Consider the following 17,028-nt stretch of genomic DNA (forward strand, 5'->3'; position numbering starts at 1 on the left):
TATGCCTCCAGCATTCAGTAGAATCAAAATTGACCACTGTATGCAAGTCTTAAATCATTCATCGTTTGTTCTACTGTGCGAATGAAAATGTATGTTTCACACATTTCCCCCCTTACATTCTCTTTGTTCAGCAGTATTCATATTTCACAGTGTAATTTTTACAATATTACTTCTTGAAAAGGTAGAACTATATTCTTTGGTGGACGCATACACTTTTTAACATATCCAGTGTTCTCAGCTTAGATTGACCCGCAGTACAGTAGTTTTTCAAAATAATTTATCTTCCATATGCAACTCCCATGGTACTGCTATTGAACATGACATATTTACCTTTCAAATTAGAACTGATTAAAAAGCATTTTTTAAAAGAACTTTTTAATCTAACTTTTCAATATATTTAAACTAGTAAAAGTTTAAATTAATTTAGCAACTATTTGACATGAAATATGATTGCTCATAGCAACTTATGCATTAGAATGAGTGTTACTAAATGTTCAGCACATATCATATCACTCATAATTACCAGCACCAGTAATTAATCCAACTGAATTTATATCTCCTTCAGATGTTTCCTCAATGCCTGAACATACCCTTTTAAATTATTAATGATGCCTTATACAGAAGAGTTATACGAGTAGCAGAAAGATGAGTGCACAGATTTTTCAAAAAATTTCTGATTTTTGGTATTAAAACATGCAGATATGTATGCAGACATTAAATAAAAAAATAAAAACTTCAAACTTACCTTTTGTCCAAAATTTACATCAAATTCACAGTTTTTTGTCAATACATGTGGAAACAATGCCTTTCCTTGCAGCTCACTTTTATTGACTTTGTAAGCCCAGCCTAAAAATTTTCCATTCTTTGCAAATCCTATCTGGATAGGGTCAGAGTCCATATTCTTAAAAAAAAAAAAAAAAAAAAAAGTAAGAAAAATCAATAGAATATAAGAGAAATACATTTATGAATCAGCAGTTTTTATATAACATGATCTAGGAATACTTTACAGGCAATGAAAAACAAAGTGGAAATTATTAATTACGTCTAAGTGTTAAAGAGTAAATCATCTTTCAGTACTATCTTTTAGACCTGCATGATTTAACAAAGATTTTGTTATGAATGTCTTTATAAAAGTATTTTCTCTGGTAAACGAAAAATTCATATTGCAAAGACAGCCGTAAAAATGCCTATTCAATCAGCCTGTTTATGTGAAAATCAAACCTAATCGTACAATGGTCTTCACTGAGCAAAAATTCTGATCCTGCCACTTCATCGAGTGCTTAAAGTTAGTAGGCATTTGTACAGATATTTCACAGGATATAATAAGACTATTAAACTATGATAAAATTAATGCAGAAACATGCTTTATTACAAAAAATTATTTACAATTTAATGTTTTAAAACATTCTCTTTCATTTGAGTAGCATAATTTGCAAGCATGCCTAGTGCTTTGTCCAGAAGTTCTTTTTCAGATGGCAATATTATATACACATTATACAGTGGAGAGCCATTTACATGATTCTCGTTTATATGTCTTTTACATTTATACCTCATTTCATGTTGATCTTGAGTCAGATTTATTTATCTTAAAAGTAAAATTTCAGTTATACATTGTTCTTTTGTTTTACTTATAGCACTGGTTTTGCATTTCACACTCCCACCATAAAAGAAGGAAACAGACACGAGCCATTACAATCTGGTACAGAAGCTGAAAACCAGCTAATAAACAGAGGGTTACCTGAAAGGAAAAATAGATACTCCTCCCCCTTTTTGAACAGGTTGTGGTGTTAAGTAAACTTGGTAAACTTCTACAAAATGTCATGAAACAGAAATGCACTAATTAAAAAATAAAATTCAAATTTTAAAAGAAACTGTTGAAAGCACTGGTTTGATGAAAATTAAGGCAGTAAAGAACTTGGATATTATGGTGACAATACAAAAAACAGCTGCTTATGACAGAAAAAAAGTTGAAGAAAGAGCAGAAAATTGTAGATAGTCAGCTTCAAAGAAATTACATGTTCAAGATGAAAAGATGCCTAAGTCAAAACCATTTTGCTAAACTATTTCATTCAGGGTCATGCATCCAACATTCCAATGAATGTCACCATATTAACTGAAAAAAATTTAGAGCATTTCAAGTGATTGTGAAGGAAGCTAGCTTTTTAACTGGACGGCTGCACAAATTTAAACTGCAGCATGCAATAAATGGAGAATCAAAAAGTGTTCCTGCTCAGTTGGTTGAAGAGTGGTTCAAGAATTTATCCACAAAAATAGATAGCTATGAATTAAAAGACATTTTGAACATTGATCAATCTTCTCTTTAAAGTTATACTTCCAAGAGTCCTAGCTTTAAAAACTAACCAGTGTCATTGAGCTAAGTCGAGAATGTCTCACCGCTTTACTTGTTAAAATGTTGATAATAGGAAAAAAATGACCCTTTAGTTATGGAAAGTCACAAATACCAAGATGCTTCAAACATGTTTTTCATTTTTTTCAAAACAACTCATATTGTCCTTGTGTTTTTGTGTACACACATGTTTGAGAACATCCGCCCTTCCACCATGCAAAATCGAAAAATCGCAACGACAGGCAGTACACATTGCAAACTTATTTTTCCTTGAGGAAATAATGGAATGAAAGTCAACTATGTACGATTTTTGAAACGTACACAAGTATTTCACCTTTCTCGCAGACATAACAAAAGATGATAATTTCTAAAAATATTTTCCGTGTACTCACACAACTCAGGACAAAACGACCGAATTAACTAAAGAACATCCAAATAACAGCTTGCTTTGTCCTCATTGGCTAATATATGCCAGATGACACGCAGTGGAGCACAATGCCCATTGGAGAACTGGAGAACGACGTTTCTGGATACATATATGCTCTCACTCACAAAGCAGAAGTTATCTAATTCGCAAGGTTTTGTTTTAGATATAATCTAGAGAAAATTCAATTGCTTTTCAGACGTCCAAAATCACTTTATTTTTGTTCATATAACAAAGTATTAAGCCAAGTTCCATAAAAATTGTGAGAAATTTTAAGAATAAGAAAACGTCGGGAGAAATATATTGTAAATCGGGTTGGCGGGAGTCTCCCGCCTAAATCGGGAGAGTTGGCAACTCTGCCACCTTCTTCACAAAATTCAATCTACTGCATCCACTCTAAAAAATTTCTTTGCGTGAAAGAACATTTTAGGAACTCATTTTGATTCATAGCGCTTTAAGATTCAGAATCAAAAGACACGTCAGACAATAAATAAAGACGTTTTCCTTTAAAAAATTTGTTTTAAATTGGTTTTCGGAAAAATTTTTATTACCTATTCAAGATGATAATTGAAATAAATCATTACATTTTCTTTTTTCAGTTTTATGTAACTATGTACAGACATTTGCATTCTTACAATTAAAAAAAATTTTGCTGTCTTCTAAGTATTACTAAAATCTTATTTTTGCTTCAAATCAAGAAGAGTCTTGTTTTTAAAATATGGCAGGTTATAGCTGAATATTCTAAAACGTAGTAGAATTTTGGAGCAGAATATATTTCTCAAAATCTACAACGAACTCTGATAAACTTACAGCAATGCATAATAATCACATTACATTAACACGCTTCAGCAGCATTTTTTTTTTTTTAATTTTTTTTTTTTTAAGATCTGTTAGATTGTTAGTTTTAGATTGTATTTAAATGGCATTTTTTTGCTAAATTTGTAAAATTACTTATTTTAGTATTTATTTTCATAAAACTTACATTAATTAAGATGACATTTACATTATTAAAGAAAGCAAAATATCTTAAATTATAAGTGAATATATATGAAGTGCCAAAAAAATATAATGACTGGATAAAGCCAGTCAAGCCATTCAGAGGGTTAATGGCTTAAAATTCCCTCCCCATTTTATAGACAACATTTGAGAAGGGCCATTGGTAATACTTAAATGAATTATGATTGTAACACTTAAGCATGCCCGACATTGGTGGGACAGGATTCAATAGCATAAACTGGATGTTACATTACATAAAAAACATGACCTACAATTTTGCAGAAGAAACAACATTAAAAAAAGTTAAAATACATTTTCCCAAATCTGTTGCATGTTTTGCTACAGCTAACTTCATGGCTAAGCTTTACTCTGATAATAAACAATAAGCAATTAATTTCACTTCTGCACAAAAAGGGCATTTAGTGTACCAAAGGATAAATTAGGGTTAAAGTGAGTTTTAATTCTTTAGCACAACGCTGAAAATTTCTTCAGCTAGTGCTTTACTATGAAATACTAAATGAATAGTCTTCATTAAATTTAGTGAACTGCCAAGATGCAGATTTAGTTTCCAATTGATCAAAATCAAACAGATAAGTTCTTGAACAATGAAACACAAACTAAACAGAAGAAACCAACATCTCCATGAATTGGCGGCTACTGCTGCTTGCTTCAGAAACGTGCTAAAGAACATTTCTTTAGGATATTATAATAGCAGGTTTTCAAAATTTCTTTCCATCAGAATAAAACGGATTTATCCATGAAGCTGTAGGTTTCTTTTCCTCTAGTCCTAGCAACAATCACCAGATCAGAATCATATTTCTGGCTTTTCTTTTCATAAAAAGTGAACATCGATTCTTTCCGGACATGTATCCTATACACGTATTTCCTATGAACGTCTCTTATAGCTGGGCACTCCACCCATGCATCACTAGAAAACAGAGGTACAGGACTACAGATGTTTATATGCATTTTAAGCTGAAATATCTTTTAAATACCACTAGATGGCATCCTGTTGCCCTTTACTTTTGAACTGAACAGCTTTAGGATCCTGATGTTCAGTTTGATTACATTCTGCCCATCTGCTCTTTTACTTGCCGTGCGATATAAACATTTGCATCCCATATCTTTTTTTGCTAGTATGTAGAGTGTTTCAGGGTTAATATGTGGGGTTCTGCTATACTTCGTGTTGCTTTTATTGCTTATATTTCGCATACTTCCTTATTTATTTCGGAAAGCTTCGCCTTCAGTTTAGTATGTCGAACAAGCATTATTTATCAGAGGAAGGACATACTCGCAGGGTAAATCAGTGACAGGGATGAGAATGATGATTCATTTTCTAAATTAGCAATGTTCCAAGTGATTCTCATATGGACAATTTGTCAGTCTGAGCTCTTTGAGTGTCTGCCTTCCACTTCCCATGAAAGTTCCGTTACTTCTTGTAAATAGCCTTTCTAGTATTTTTAATAAGTTTTAATGTTTATTACTGTACTTTGTTAATTAAAACTTTGGAACAACTTACGAAAATTGTTTCTCAAAGTAAGCAATTTTTTAAATAATATATTTTCATATAAAGTAAAGGAAAAAGATGATTAAATGCTAATTTTAACATGTATGATAGCTTAAGTAATAATCTAAAATAGTACAAAAAATTACAATGTTAGGTCTTTTTGAGGGGGCGATTTTTTCCCTTAAAGTTAGGCCTAGAGATGCAAAACTCGTCCTGTGGGACGATTTGACTCCCTGCTGTCCTGAGCGAATGTCTTAAACAAAGGTGTGCCATCATTGTAGTTTGCTATAAATTCATTTTTGTGATACAGTTTCATATAAAAATAATGCCACATGCAAGCAGCTATTGTGGCATAGGAGAAATAATTTTACCTCTAGAGCTAATCACGAGCTGATGCATCCATGATTAAAGGCTTAGCAACCCCAGTTATACACAAAGTTATTTTTAAATCATATTTCTTATAAGTCGGCATATGGGTGCAATCTATGTCTATGTCCTGGCAATAACTATCAACACAACCTCCATAAATGGCAGGAAAAGTATTAAAAGAGTACATTTCAAATGAAATGTAATTTACACAGACCAAAATTCCCGGTATAAAAGTCATCATAATTAATAGCCACACATTCTAAAGAAGTTAAAAAGCCTTCATAATAGAAGTATATAAAATGAGTTTAGCATAGCAGCAGTATCAAATTTTCTGAGAAAGTTTCAGTTGAAATGCACTGCATGTCATACTTTTATCATCTGGAATAGCTTGATACAATTTTAAATAAGCTTTTCTGACTTAGCTAATATTTTTAAAAAGTTACAATACTTTGTGTTACAGTTTCATAAGGAATGACATTTAAAGAGCACTATAATTAACTTACCACTGCTGCCAAAATACAATCACCAGCCATAAATGGTGAACCATAATCCTTGAATTGGCAGTTAGTTGATATTTTCCCTGTGCCACCATAACCATATGATAGTGGATCTTCTCCTGCAATCCAATCAAACACAATGGTATTTTTTTTTTCTGTTTAAGTTATTTAAAATAATGTTTAATGTTTATTCTGCTATATGCAGCATAGCAGAATAAACATCATTATAAGTATTATATTAAGTATAACATTTCTTTGTTTAAAAGACTAGATTTTTCTTTTAATTCTCAGAATAAATATTAGCATAGCAGAATAAACATTATTATAAGTAACTTAAACAGAGAATTTTAAAAATACAGTCTTTTAAACAAAGAAATGCCAATGAAACAGTTAAACTATAAGCAAGAAAATTCTATTTCTGGCAATAAATATGAAAGACAACCTTATACGTGATCAAATTCAATGCATTACTTCTCTGTAAAATAGATGGATTCATGCAACCAAATGGTGCATGATTAGCTAGACATTATAAGTACTTTCCTAACAAAGAATGTACAATGTGGCTCCCCCCCAAAAAAAACTAATAAAGCATATCATATCAATTTTCCAATTAATAAATACTGCAAAAATAAAGAATGTAAAATAGAACTGACTGCTGTCAGGAAAATAATTAAACATTATGTATATTAACAGATTTTAACAATTAGGTCATTCATCAGAAAATCACCCCAACAGTACACACAACACCTATGAGAATCACATTATATCAAATGCCTGTACATAACACGATTTTATCTCCAATATAATCATTTACAAGGCATATAAAACACATCACTCAACCTTCCTTTCAATCATATTACTCATATTATGACATCAAGTATACTGTTCAGGAATTTCAATCACAGGCATGAACAATAAACAAGTATATTCTCGAAGTTCTTGAAATTGATTGTGCTGCAAGAAAATGTGCAGAAAAAGGGCCCAGGATTCAAAAAATAAATACTGGATCTTCCTTCGTAACACTCTTGCACATGCATCATTGTTCATTTGTCACTTGTTTCAAAACCAAGATGACCACCTCGCATAATGTCCTAATTTGCTTGACTTAGTCCCCCTGGATGAAACGTGCACTCTAATTGAAGTTTGAGTGCCCTTTGACAGGATAAAAGCTTGGCATGATCAACAAAAACTATACAGCTGCAGAAGTGCAGTGATACAGCCTTAACTTTACAGGTACCATTAAGTCTATGAAAACAGCTATGAATTTCATCAGGATTCTTGTTAACATTATAAGAAACAAAATGATGGAATTGTTTTGCTGAAAAGTGTACATAAATGATCTTCCATCTGAAACTTAATGTTAAAAAAACTGTGAATAAGAAAATTAGCATTTCCTTCAGAAAAAGAAATGCTCTAAAGCTTTAAATTTCTCAATTATCCTGTCAGTAAAATATAAAAGCAAAAATCAGAAGAGTACTCCCATGTTTCAAAATTTTGTGAGGTTTAGTTCCACACACAGCTTGGCATAATTTGAAAATTTTTATATTTTAAGCTTTCCTAAAGAAAGTACACTTTCACTAAAAGCTATTTAACAGTCCAGAACAGACCTAATTTTCGGAGATATACATAAGGCTGAACTTCTATAATAAAAACTACAACTTTTTTTGCAGTGCTGACCGTGGTATTTGCATTATCATAAGCGATAACGACTACATATTTTCCGAGTAAAATCATTGCTCAAGATGCTGAAAATTTATTCCCCCAAATTACATGGGTTTTAACAGTGACAATAGCATTGAGCACATCTGGACATGATTGCTAACCTAGTATGAAACAATGAGATGAAATTTCACAGAACTCGGAACTCGTATTACAATCTAAGCTACTATAGGTAGCTATCATAAATTATGATTTTTGTAACATTTGCATCACTTCTATTGTTATAAAAACTACCTGCACTTCACCAAAACAGTTGCCTTAGTCTGGCGCACATTTTTTTTTTATACAATCCAGAAAACTATCTAAACCACGATTTCATATAGTCAACAAATGCAGTTGGAACACTGTTTCCCACCAGAAATGAAAAGGAATAAAGTTTCACATCTAGAACAAGTTTTGATATAACTTAAAAAAATTGATACAGTACAAAGTCTGAAATCCGGATTGGTCGAGACTTCGGCGATTTCGGATTTTTCCGGATAATAGATCATCAATTTAAACTGTAATTTATGAAATAAAGAACAATTATGATCTAAAGGGTATCAAAATTTACAAAAGGCTTAATATTTATTTGTTTACTTTATTAAACATTTCTTTCATTGAAAGTTGTTTAAGATGCTTCCACAAGAAATTTAAAAAGTTTCTTTCTTGTGTCATATACAGTGGACTTTCCAATGCCATAGTCCTCGCATGATTTTGAGATGGATATGCCTTTATCCATTTTTTGCAGCAATTCCACTTTTTGTTTAATGGACATTGAAACATGGTTTCGCTTTGTAGATTCTTTGGCAACTCTTTTTGACATAATCGAAAGTTCAAGCTTAGTTTTTATAAAATTGCCGTAATAATAACAGTCTGAAAAAAATAATAAGCTGGATCAAATTAGAAGATCAGGAAGCAGCGCAGTTTGCTACATTAACTGAAATGACTTAGAATCAGCAAAGATAATTTTAGCCTAACTTAATAGCGTCCATTATACATTATTGGCTGTGTGTCACAAGATTGGCGACGAAAGCCAAGTTGTTTCGCTAAATTTTGTTTTGTTCCTATTGCATACTGAATTAAACCTGAATTGTATTAGTTTAGTTATTTACTATACATACCTTTATTTCTTGCACATGCCTCAAACTAATCAGAGTCCTGAATAAATAAACTCACACATATACTTAAGGCTTTATCTAGGGCTGGCGCTCGATACCGCCTGGTGCAGTCTCTACGCTGCTACAAAGCGCTTTCCTAAGTTCTAAATTTTTACCGTGCCTAAACTTTAGATCCCAGTGCTTTGCCTAAATCATATAATAAACACTTAATTACCACTCGGTTCCCAAATTCCATACCTGCCAACCTCTAAAAATAAAAATTCAGAAGATTTCTCCAAAATTCAGAACAACACGAAGAATTAATATCATGCTTTATTGAAAAAATAACAATTTATACAAATAGAAAAAAGAAAATTATACTCACATTAGTAAATCTCAGTTAAGTAGTAAATAAAAAATTTATTAGGAAACATAAAACAAGAACTTAATGTTACACAAAAAAAAATTATTGCAATGAATTTAGAGTGCATTTTTTGGCTTTAGCCAAAAATTCTTTGGAAAATTCCTGTCATAACAATTAGTTTCCTCATAACATTTAGCAATCAAAATGTTTCCTAGAGTTTTTGGTGAAATTGAAGAACGAAACATAGTTTTGTTTTTCTTTACAACACTGAAGACTCTCTCGCACTCAGCATTACTGTGTGGAATTATGAGAATAGCACATAAAAACTCTTGCTAGTCTATCATATTTTGGTGTTCCATGAACTCTTTTTATTCTTTTTAAGGCACCAACGAGGACATCAAGTCTATCTTCTCCAGAACTGGCAACGTCTTCAAACTGTGCAGCATAAAATTGGTTCTGTAGTTCATCTAAAGCATCATTATGGCATTCATTTTCTTTAATTGTTAACAAAAATGGAAATTTATCAACAAAAAAAAAAAAATGAATCTTTTCAAAAGATGAATTTTCAATTTGTCAAAAGATGAAACATCCATCTGAAAAGTTGACCGGCATGATCGGCAGCACTTAGCGGCATGTTGTGTTCGATGAGGAATGCAGTAAACAAACACTCTGCCAAAATGACATCGGCATCCGAATGCGTAGCCGAATTTGAAAAAAAAATCATCCACTTTCTTTGACGTTGTCGAAACCAAGCATTAACTTCATGATTTTTAGACTTAACATGCTTCACAATGTCAATTCTTCCACCGTGACTTATTATGAAGGCGCACACGTTGCAACAATGCATAGTTATTTCCTTTGAAGGATTCTTTAATTGTTGGAAATTCGGCTTTGTAGGCAGGCCGAAACTATTGAGAATACGGATTTTTTGAACTCATTTCGTAACAACGACGTATTAAGAAAATAAGAAAATTCGTAGCACGTGCAAGCAAAAAAAAAAAAAAAAAAAGAAAAGAAAAAGAAACCGACAATCCACGCTCGCTCAGTCCGAGCTGAATAATTCCCTTGCTGCTGAAGCGAACGCGAAAAAAATAATCTGGCGCCCACAAAGAAAAGAGTGGGAGAAACAAGTTCAGCGCATTGGATTGGCTGGTTAAGCGGCGAGTTGGGAGAAACCACAGGTTACTGGATTCGAAGTAGTCGGTAGTTGGCTGTACAACACGATGCAATTGGCGAAAAATTCTAAAATTTCGACCAAAAATCACTAAAAACACTCGAAAAAGGAAAAAAATCGTAAAAAATGGATTACGATCGTAAAATCGTAAAGACAAACGCATTTTCGTAAAAATTACAAAAAATTCGTAAAAGTTGGCAGGTATGCCAAATTCCAAAAATTTCACCTTCCCTAAATTCTGCCGCCGCTTCTGGGTTTGTGGTGAATTACATATCAGTTATTCTTAATTAAAATAGCACTAAATGTAATCTTTTAGCCTATGAGTTTCATGAACAATATCTATTTTTAGCATATGAAAAGAAATTTTTGTTGAATTTTTCCTCGTCAACATTTCTTAGAGCATTTAAAAATCCATAATCATCGCCAAGTGTAATGTTAGCATAAAAGGTTGCCATACTCTTGTTATTCAATTACTAATGCATACTTCTAACATGAAGATAAAACTTATTTTTGTCTTAAGTTCTTCCACTATTTTTGTAGTTGCAGCTCCTATTACCATATCTTCATCTTTCTTCTGGTTTTCTATTTCACTATAAATCACATCATATATAGAATTACAAGACAAAACACAGACTGGTTTTACAAACTTTGATAAAACGTCATTAAACAGATCATAAATCTTTGATTGCAAAACATGAATTAATGGAATTCTGCTTTGTAGGACTGTGTTAAGAACATGGAATGATGGCAAAATGAATTGTAAAAAAAAAGCAAAAAGCTTTGTTAAGGTCCGAAGAAAAAGACATAAATATTCGTTCTTCACAAAATGAAGTAATTGAAAAATGTTTCGTGTGTTGAGCATTTTTTTTTTTTTTTAATTTAGAGAGAAATTTGTATCAGCTTTACGCTTATATTTTGCAGTATTATTTTGAGAACTGCCAGTTGAATTGCTGAATGGTGCAGAAATTACTTTTATTTTTCTCAAACATATTTTTAACAATGGAAGTAGTAACTACATCTCCATTTACTTTAGGTATTTTATATCTTTCAATAGATGCTTTTATCTTAACTCTCGAAGCATTTACATCTTCTTTATAAAAAAGCAAGAAGTTCCATTGATCGAGGATTCTAGATAAGCATGTCTTTAAAGACAGCCAGCGTGTACACACGTTTCAAAATTATTCTCATTTCAGTATTATGCAGCTGTTGGAACTGTTTCAATTTTTCCTTCCTGTTAGAATTCCTTTCAAGATAATAATAAATATCAGCAATATGTTCATCCACATTTATTGGTAAAGACGTTGCCCATTTTTTCAGGTGCTTAATTTAAGAGGTGACAGGTGCACCTCTTAATCTGCAAATCTGAATTTTCCTTTCTAAAGATGCCTGCAACACCAGTCTTCAAGCCTACTATTACTATGCACTGGTGCATTATCGGCAACAAGTGCTAAGCAATTATCCAAAGGCACTGCATTTTCTTTTAAAGTTTTAACAATTAGCTGTGCTATATTAAAGCCTGTCAAATGTCCTTCTAGAGTGGGGACAGAAAGTAAACTGCACTCAATTTCTGAAGACTCTGGATTAAAAAAAAGAAACAACAATTGGATACAGTTTTGAATCGGTATTATTGCTTCCATCCGTAGAGATGGCAGAACGGAGCTGTTTTAAAGCAATCAATAACTGAAGATTTATTTTTCAAACCCATTTCTTTAACAATTGCACCTGTTTTAGTCCTTGTACTTGAGTATTTCTTAGCGATTTCACTATCGGGAAACATTTTTCTAAATAAAGCTGCCGTGTGATCCGATGCATTCAATGGCAGGTTGTGCTCCAGTAAAAAGGCAGAGAATAGATATTCTGCATTAATTACTGTTTGGTCCTTTGTTTGCGAAGAAAAATTTAATTTTTCGTTTTTTTCAAAACAACTCATGTTGTCTTTGTGTTTTTGTGTACGCACATGTTTGAGAACATCCGCCCTTCTACCATGCGAAATTGAAAAATCGCAATGACAGACAGTACACATTGCACATTTATTACATTTCCTTGAGGAAATAATAGAAGAAAAGTCAACCGTGTACGGTTTTTGAAACGTACACGAGTATTTCACCTTTCTCGCAGACATAACAAAAGATGATAATTTCTAAAACTATTTCCCGAAGTCCGTTTCTTTCTAAAACTTGCCCTGAGTATGTATACGCGCACAACTCGGGGCAAGATGAACGAAATAACTAAAGAACATCCAAATAACAGCCTCGAGCTTGCTTTGTGCTCATTGGCTAATATATGCCAGAAGCCACATAGTGGAGCTCGATGCCCATTGGAGAACAACGTTTCTGGATATATATGCTCTCACTCACAAAGCAGAAATTCTTATCTGATTCACAAGGTTTTGTTTTGGAAAAATTTGGATATAATCTAGAGAAAATTCAATTGCTTTCAGACGTCCAAATCATATTTTTTGTTCATATATTGAAGTATTAACCTAAATTACATCAAAATCGTGAGAAATCGGGAGAGTTGGCAACTCTAATCACAGCATGAGTTATTTTTGAAGCTGTCATGTATTGATAAACATGCAGTGATGAAAGCAAAATATAATAAATAATGACTCGCCAGGTCGGTGTCAGGGATATAAAATAGGTGAATGTTTCAGTTTGAAATGTATGCCAAGTAAATACTCAGCTACGGAGCCAAATTATTAATCTCACAAATTTATGCTTACATGATTAAATTAAGAATCTAAATTTGTAAGTGAAAAATCTGCACGTTTTATTATGGAAGAAAAAATCAAATGCACATGCATAAAGCATTAATAAAAAAAAATGTTTGTGGCTTTGAGGTCTGGATTTTAGATAATTCCGGATAATGGACATCCGGATTTCGGACTTTGTATTGTACTACTTTCAAAGTTCTTATTTTCATTTAGCCCTGGTGTTTACTGGATTGCATGCACCACCTTGCAGTAGTCACCGTTGCAAAATACAACACAGTTTACTGAAACCTTTGAAGCAAGTAAACATGCCACTTTTTCTCTGTATTTTCGAAATTTTTTTTATATCTCTGAAAAAATGGCAAGTATATTCATCATGAGATATTAATAAAAATGTACAAGAGTACGCATAAATGGGTTAAGATCATAATGCATGCATTTAACAGCTCCAACAGGCAATGCACAAAAGCCAAATATGCCAATGTTTCTGATGTCAGTACAACAGTTTAAATAGATATGACATATCGACAGTGACATCCTACAACCATAGGAAATGATACATCAGCAATGACATGAGTGCAATCATAGGCAATGATCACGTTTTTCTCAGTTGAACACAACAGCTGTGTGATTTGAAACATCCATAAAACAGAGGTAATAATTATGAAATATTCGTAATAGTTGGCATCGCTACAAAAAAAAAGGGGGCGAAAATAAAGATAAGATGTTGCTTAAACAACATACATGTAGAAAATCAGACTTTATTTAGAATTAACCCAAAAGAAAAAACAAAAAACACTGCCTTTGATGAATATGGATTTACGCTAGATTACCCTTAAGATCAATAGCTTTTATCCACAATCTATTGCTATCTACGGCTACCACATTTCTCTTCATAGGCATTACTTTTCAGAAATAACCACACAGTAAATTATTATAAAGATATTACTTCATTTACCTGATAATCTTGAAAACACAAATTGACATTAAATCAAAGAAAGCATTGTAAGCTTACCTAACTGCAGGGTTGAACTCTCAACAGAAAATCCAATTCTTACAACATGCGGATTAGGTTCATCTGATGGTAAGTGTGAAACATCCAGATGTTGCAGAACCTAAGAGATTTTTCACATTAAGTCATATGTCCATCACTAACATCAAGCAAAAGTGCAATTAAAAACACTTCACATTAAGTTCTGATTCATTATTTCAAATATGATCGTGTTTCAATCATTGTTAACTTCACATAGATTTGCACAAATCTTAAAATAGGTTTCCACCCATACATGATTAATGAGTTTTATCAGTATTTATACAGAAATTTTAACGCCATAATAATAAATATACTGCAGCACATTTTAGTCACACTGAAAGAGAAAAAAAAAAAAAAAGAATTTCTGACAGGTAGTACCTATGACAGATAGTAAAATTGTTTACAGGAAACTCGAGTTTTCTAACATTAAAAACATCCTACTGATAACATCAGTTAGTTTCAATAAAAAAACAAAATTATTACCACTTGTATATATATATACCAATCTATAACACTGCCCCCTTCCCCAAGGACAGCACGTCCCGGGCAGTACAATCCCCGGACAGGAAGCCAAACTTACAACTAAGGCATAAATGCAATTAATAAACACAACATTACAATATCAAACAACATGAACAATAAATGCAATAACTAACTTAAACAAATCAAATACTATCATATATTAAATACAAATCCAATACACATTTAGAAACAAAAAGCACCATGGTCTTACACTATTTACACTAAGTACTATGGCCATTGTAATGAGCTAACCTGTAGTAATGAATGACTTTAGATTTAAAGTTCAGTGAATCACAAGGTGACTAATTTTGGACAGAGACCTTTCCGTCGAGTCGGATTCCACAACCACACCGTGTCTTCTTCGTGGAATTGATGTCCAGTAGCTCTTGTGTCATATCGGGTCTTCACCTTTTCCGTCACCAAGTTGACTCGCTCTTGCATCATTTCAAGCCGGGCCTGCAGAACTTTGATGTATTCTTCAATCATAGGGAAGACGAGGGTCACGACCGATGAGCATCTGGCATGGAGAATAGCCAGTAGTCTGGTGTTTCTCGTCCATCCTAGTATAATTCTGGCAGCTTTCTGAGCCGGGTCTTCTAGACAAGCAGTTGGGGTTTCCAGGTGAGGATCTCTTCTGATGATGGATGGTTATATCCTCTGATGCTAAAAAGCAGTTTGTTGTTTTAGGTCCAAGGAAAAATCTTATTTCCTTAAAAAGTTCAATCGAGCATGTGGTGATCTGCAACATATGGCATGCGATAGTAGGCGGCACTTCCAAACGTGATGCTCACATTTAACTTCCCATGTATAGCAATTTTATCGTGAGACGCAGTATGGAGGATAACACAGGATAGCGTCTAAATGAGTTTAACTTTAAGCTGTTGAGCTAAATCTCCCCAAATGATGGTAACATTAGCTCCTGTGTTGCCAATGATCATATTGCAAGGAACTCTATTGATATACCCATTTGTAGAAAGTCCATCAGTGCTACCACTCACTGCAGAAATCTTGAGTGCTATAAAAGGGGGTTTTTCACTCTTCTTTAAATTCTGCTCCGCAATATGATCATTAAGTTATTTCCTGCGTTGTTGCTGGGAAATGCTCTTATTTTCCATACCCCAGGATGTTCTGCAGTTCCTTCGTACATGGCCTTCAGCTCCACAGTTCCAGCACTTTTGTTTCTGTGCCCTGGGGTCTTCTGCAATTCCATCATAGGTGGCCTTCAGTACCACATTTCCAATACCTTAGAGCCAATTTTTTCTCACTCCTACTCCATATCAAAGCATTCACTTCTCTGGATAAATCGTACAAACGAGCCATCAATTGATCCACAGGCTCATGGATTCGCACAGCTCTGAGTGGGTAGCAATCTCTACGAGTTGCTTGCTGGGCTGCCTCGAATTTCACGGCCTCCATTGGCAGAGCTTTCTGCATTTCAGGATACTAGATGCCTTCGATAAAGTATTGCAGAGACAGGATTTTCCTTGTTTCTGTCGGGCACTCCGAAGCGGCCAGGTGGGACAGCCTTGATGAATGCCTGCAGTGATTTGGTAGGCTTCTGTTGGCAGGATTTTAATTGACTGAAATCTAGCCTTTGGTTTTCTGAGACTGTTTGAAGACTATCTGCTGAGACTCTCAGAGAAGCAGCGAGATGACAGGCCTCATGTTAGGAATCCCAACTATTCGCTTCCACTACTATTGAAAATTGCATCTTATACACTTGCCAAGAAGTCTTCCCATCATATATGGATAACTTTAGGGAGGCGACGAGCAGGCGTGGGTAAAAATTTAAAACCATCAGAATTGCTCCCTGACATCACTATGATTTTCTTCAGGGTATCAACTTCTTTTGCGACTGCAGATTCGGTGTCATCAATTTGTTGTTCCATGGTAGAAACTCTCTCCTCTATCTGATCTTTTACAGAAGAAACTTTTTCTTCTATTTGTTCCTTTACCGAAACAACTTTCTTCCTTTTTTCCAACTTTATTTTCAACTGTATTTATTCTGTCTTCCACAGCTTCAAATTAGTTTTCTATTAGCAGGTTATTTCTCTTTTTATTTCTTCTTGGCCTACATTCATTTCTTCTTTAACGGTATTAGCGGATGGAAAGTAGACACAAACGTTTGTTATTGCGTTTATTAGACTGTGTGAAGAACAAGTTCGTACAATAGATATACAGGTAGTTCGGCGCTCTCTTGCAGGGAACAAAATCAAAATTTACATAAAGCGCAAACAAACGGATTCTTGATCAGCTTTAATTTCTTCTTTAAAGGATGCTTGGTCAG

General features: G+C 33.4%; 1 protein-coding gene across 2 annotated transcripts in view; it reads right to left on the reverse strand.

The window, feature by feature from the left end:
- The window catches only part of LOC118180854 (uncharacterized), a 117,736-nt gene that overhangs the window by 47,583 nt on the left and 53,125 nt on the right, over positions 1 to 17,028 (reverse strand). For both annotated transcript variants that reach the window (XM_085809612.1, XM_085809613.1), the window contains exons 5-7: positions 14,202 to 14,301; positions 6,147 to 6,259; positions 746 to 901 (exon numbers count right to left, since the gene is read on the reverse strand). In XM_085809612.1, coding sequence (XP_085665738.1) covers positions 746 to 901; positions 6,147 to 6,259; positions 14,202 to 14,301 — 369 coding nt within the window. The remainder of the gene's footprint in view (positions 1 to 745; positions 902 to 6,146; positions 6,260 to 14,201; positions 14,302 to 17,028) is intronic.

Source organism: Stegodyphus dumicola, chromosome X2 (genome assembly GCF_044657685.1).
Source record: "Stegodyphus dumicola isolate Sdum_Otavi_A_Nest chromosome X2, ASM4465768v1".
Taxonomy (NCBI): Eukaryota; Metazoa; Arthropoda; class Arachnida; order Araneae; family Eresidae; genus Stegodyphus; species Stegodyphus dumicola.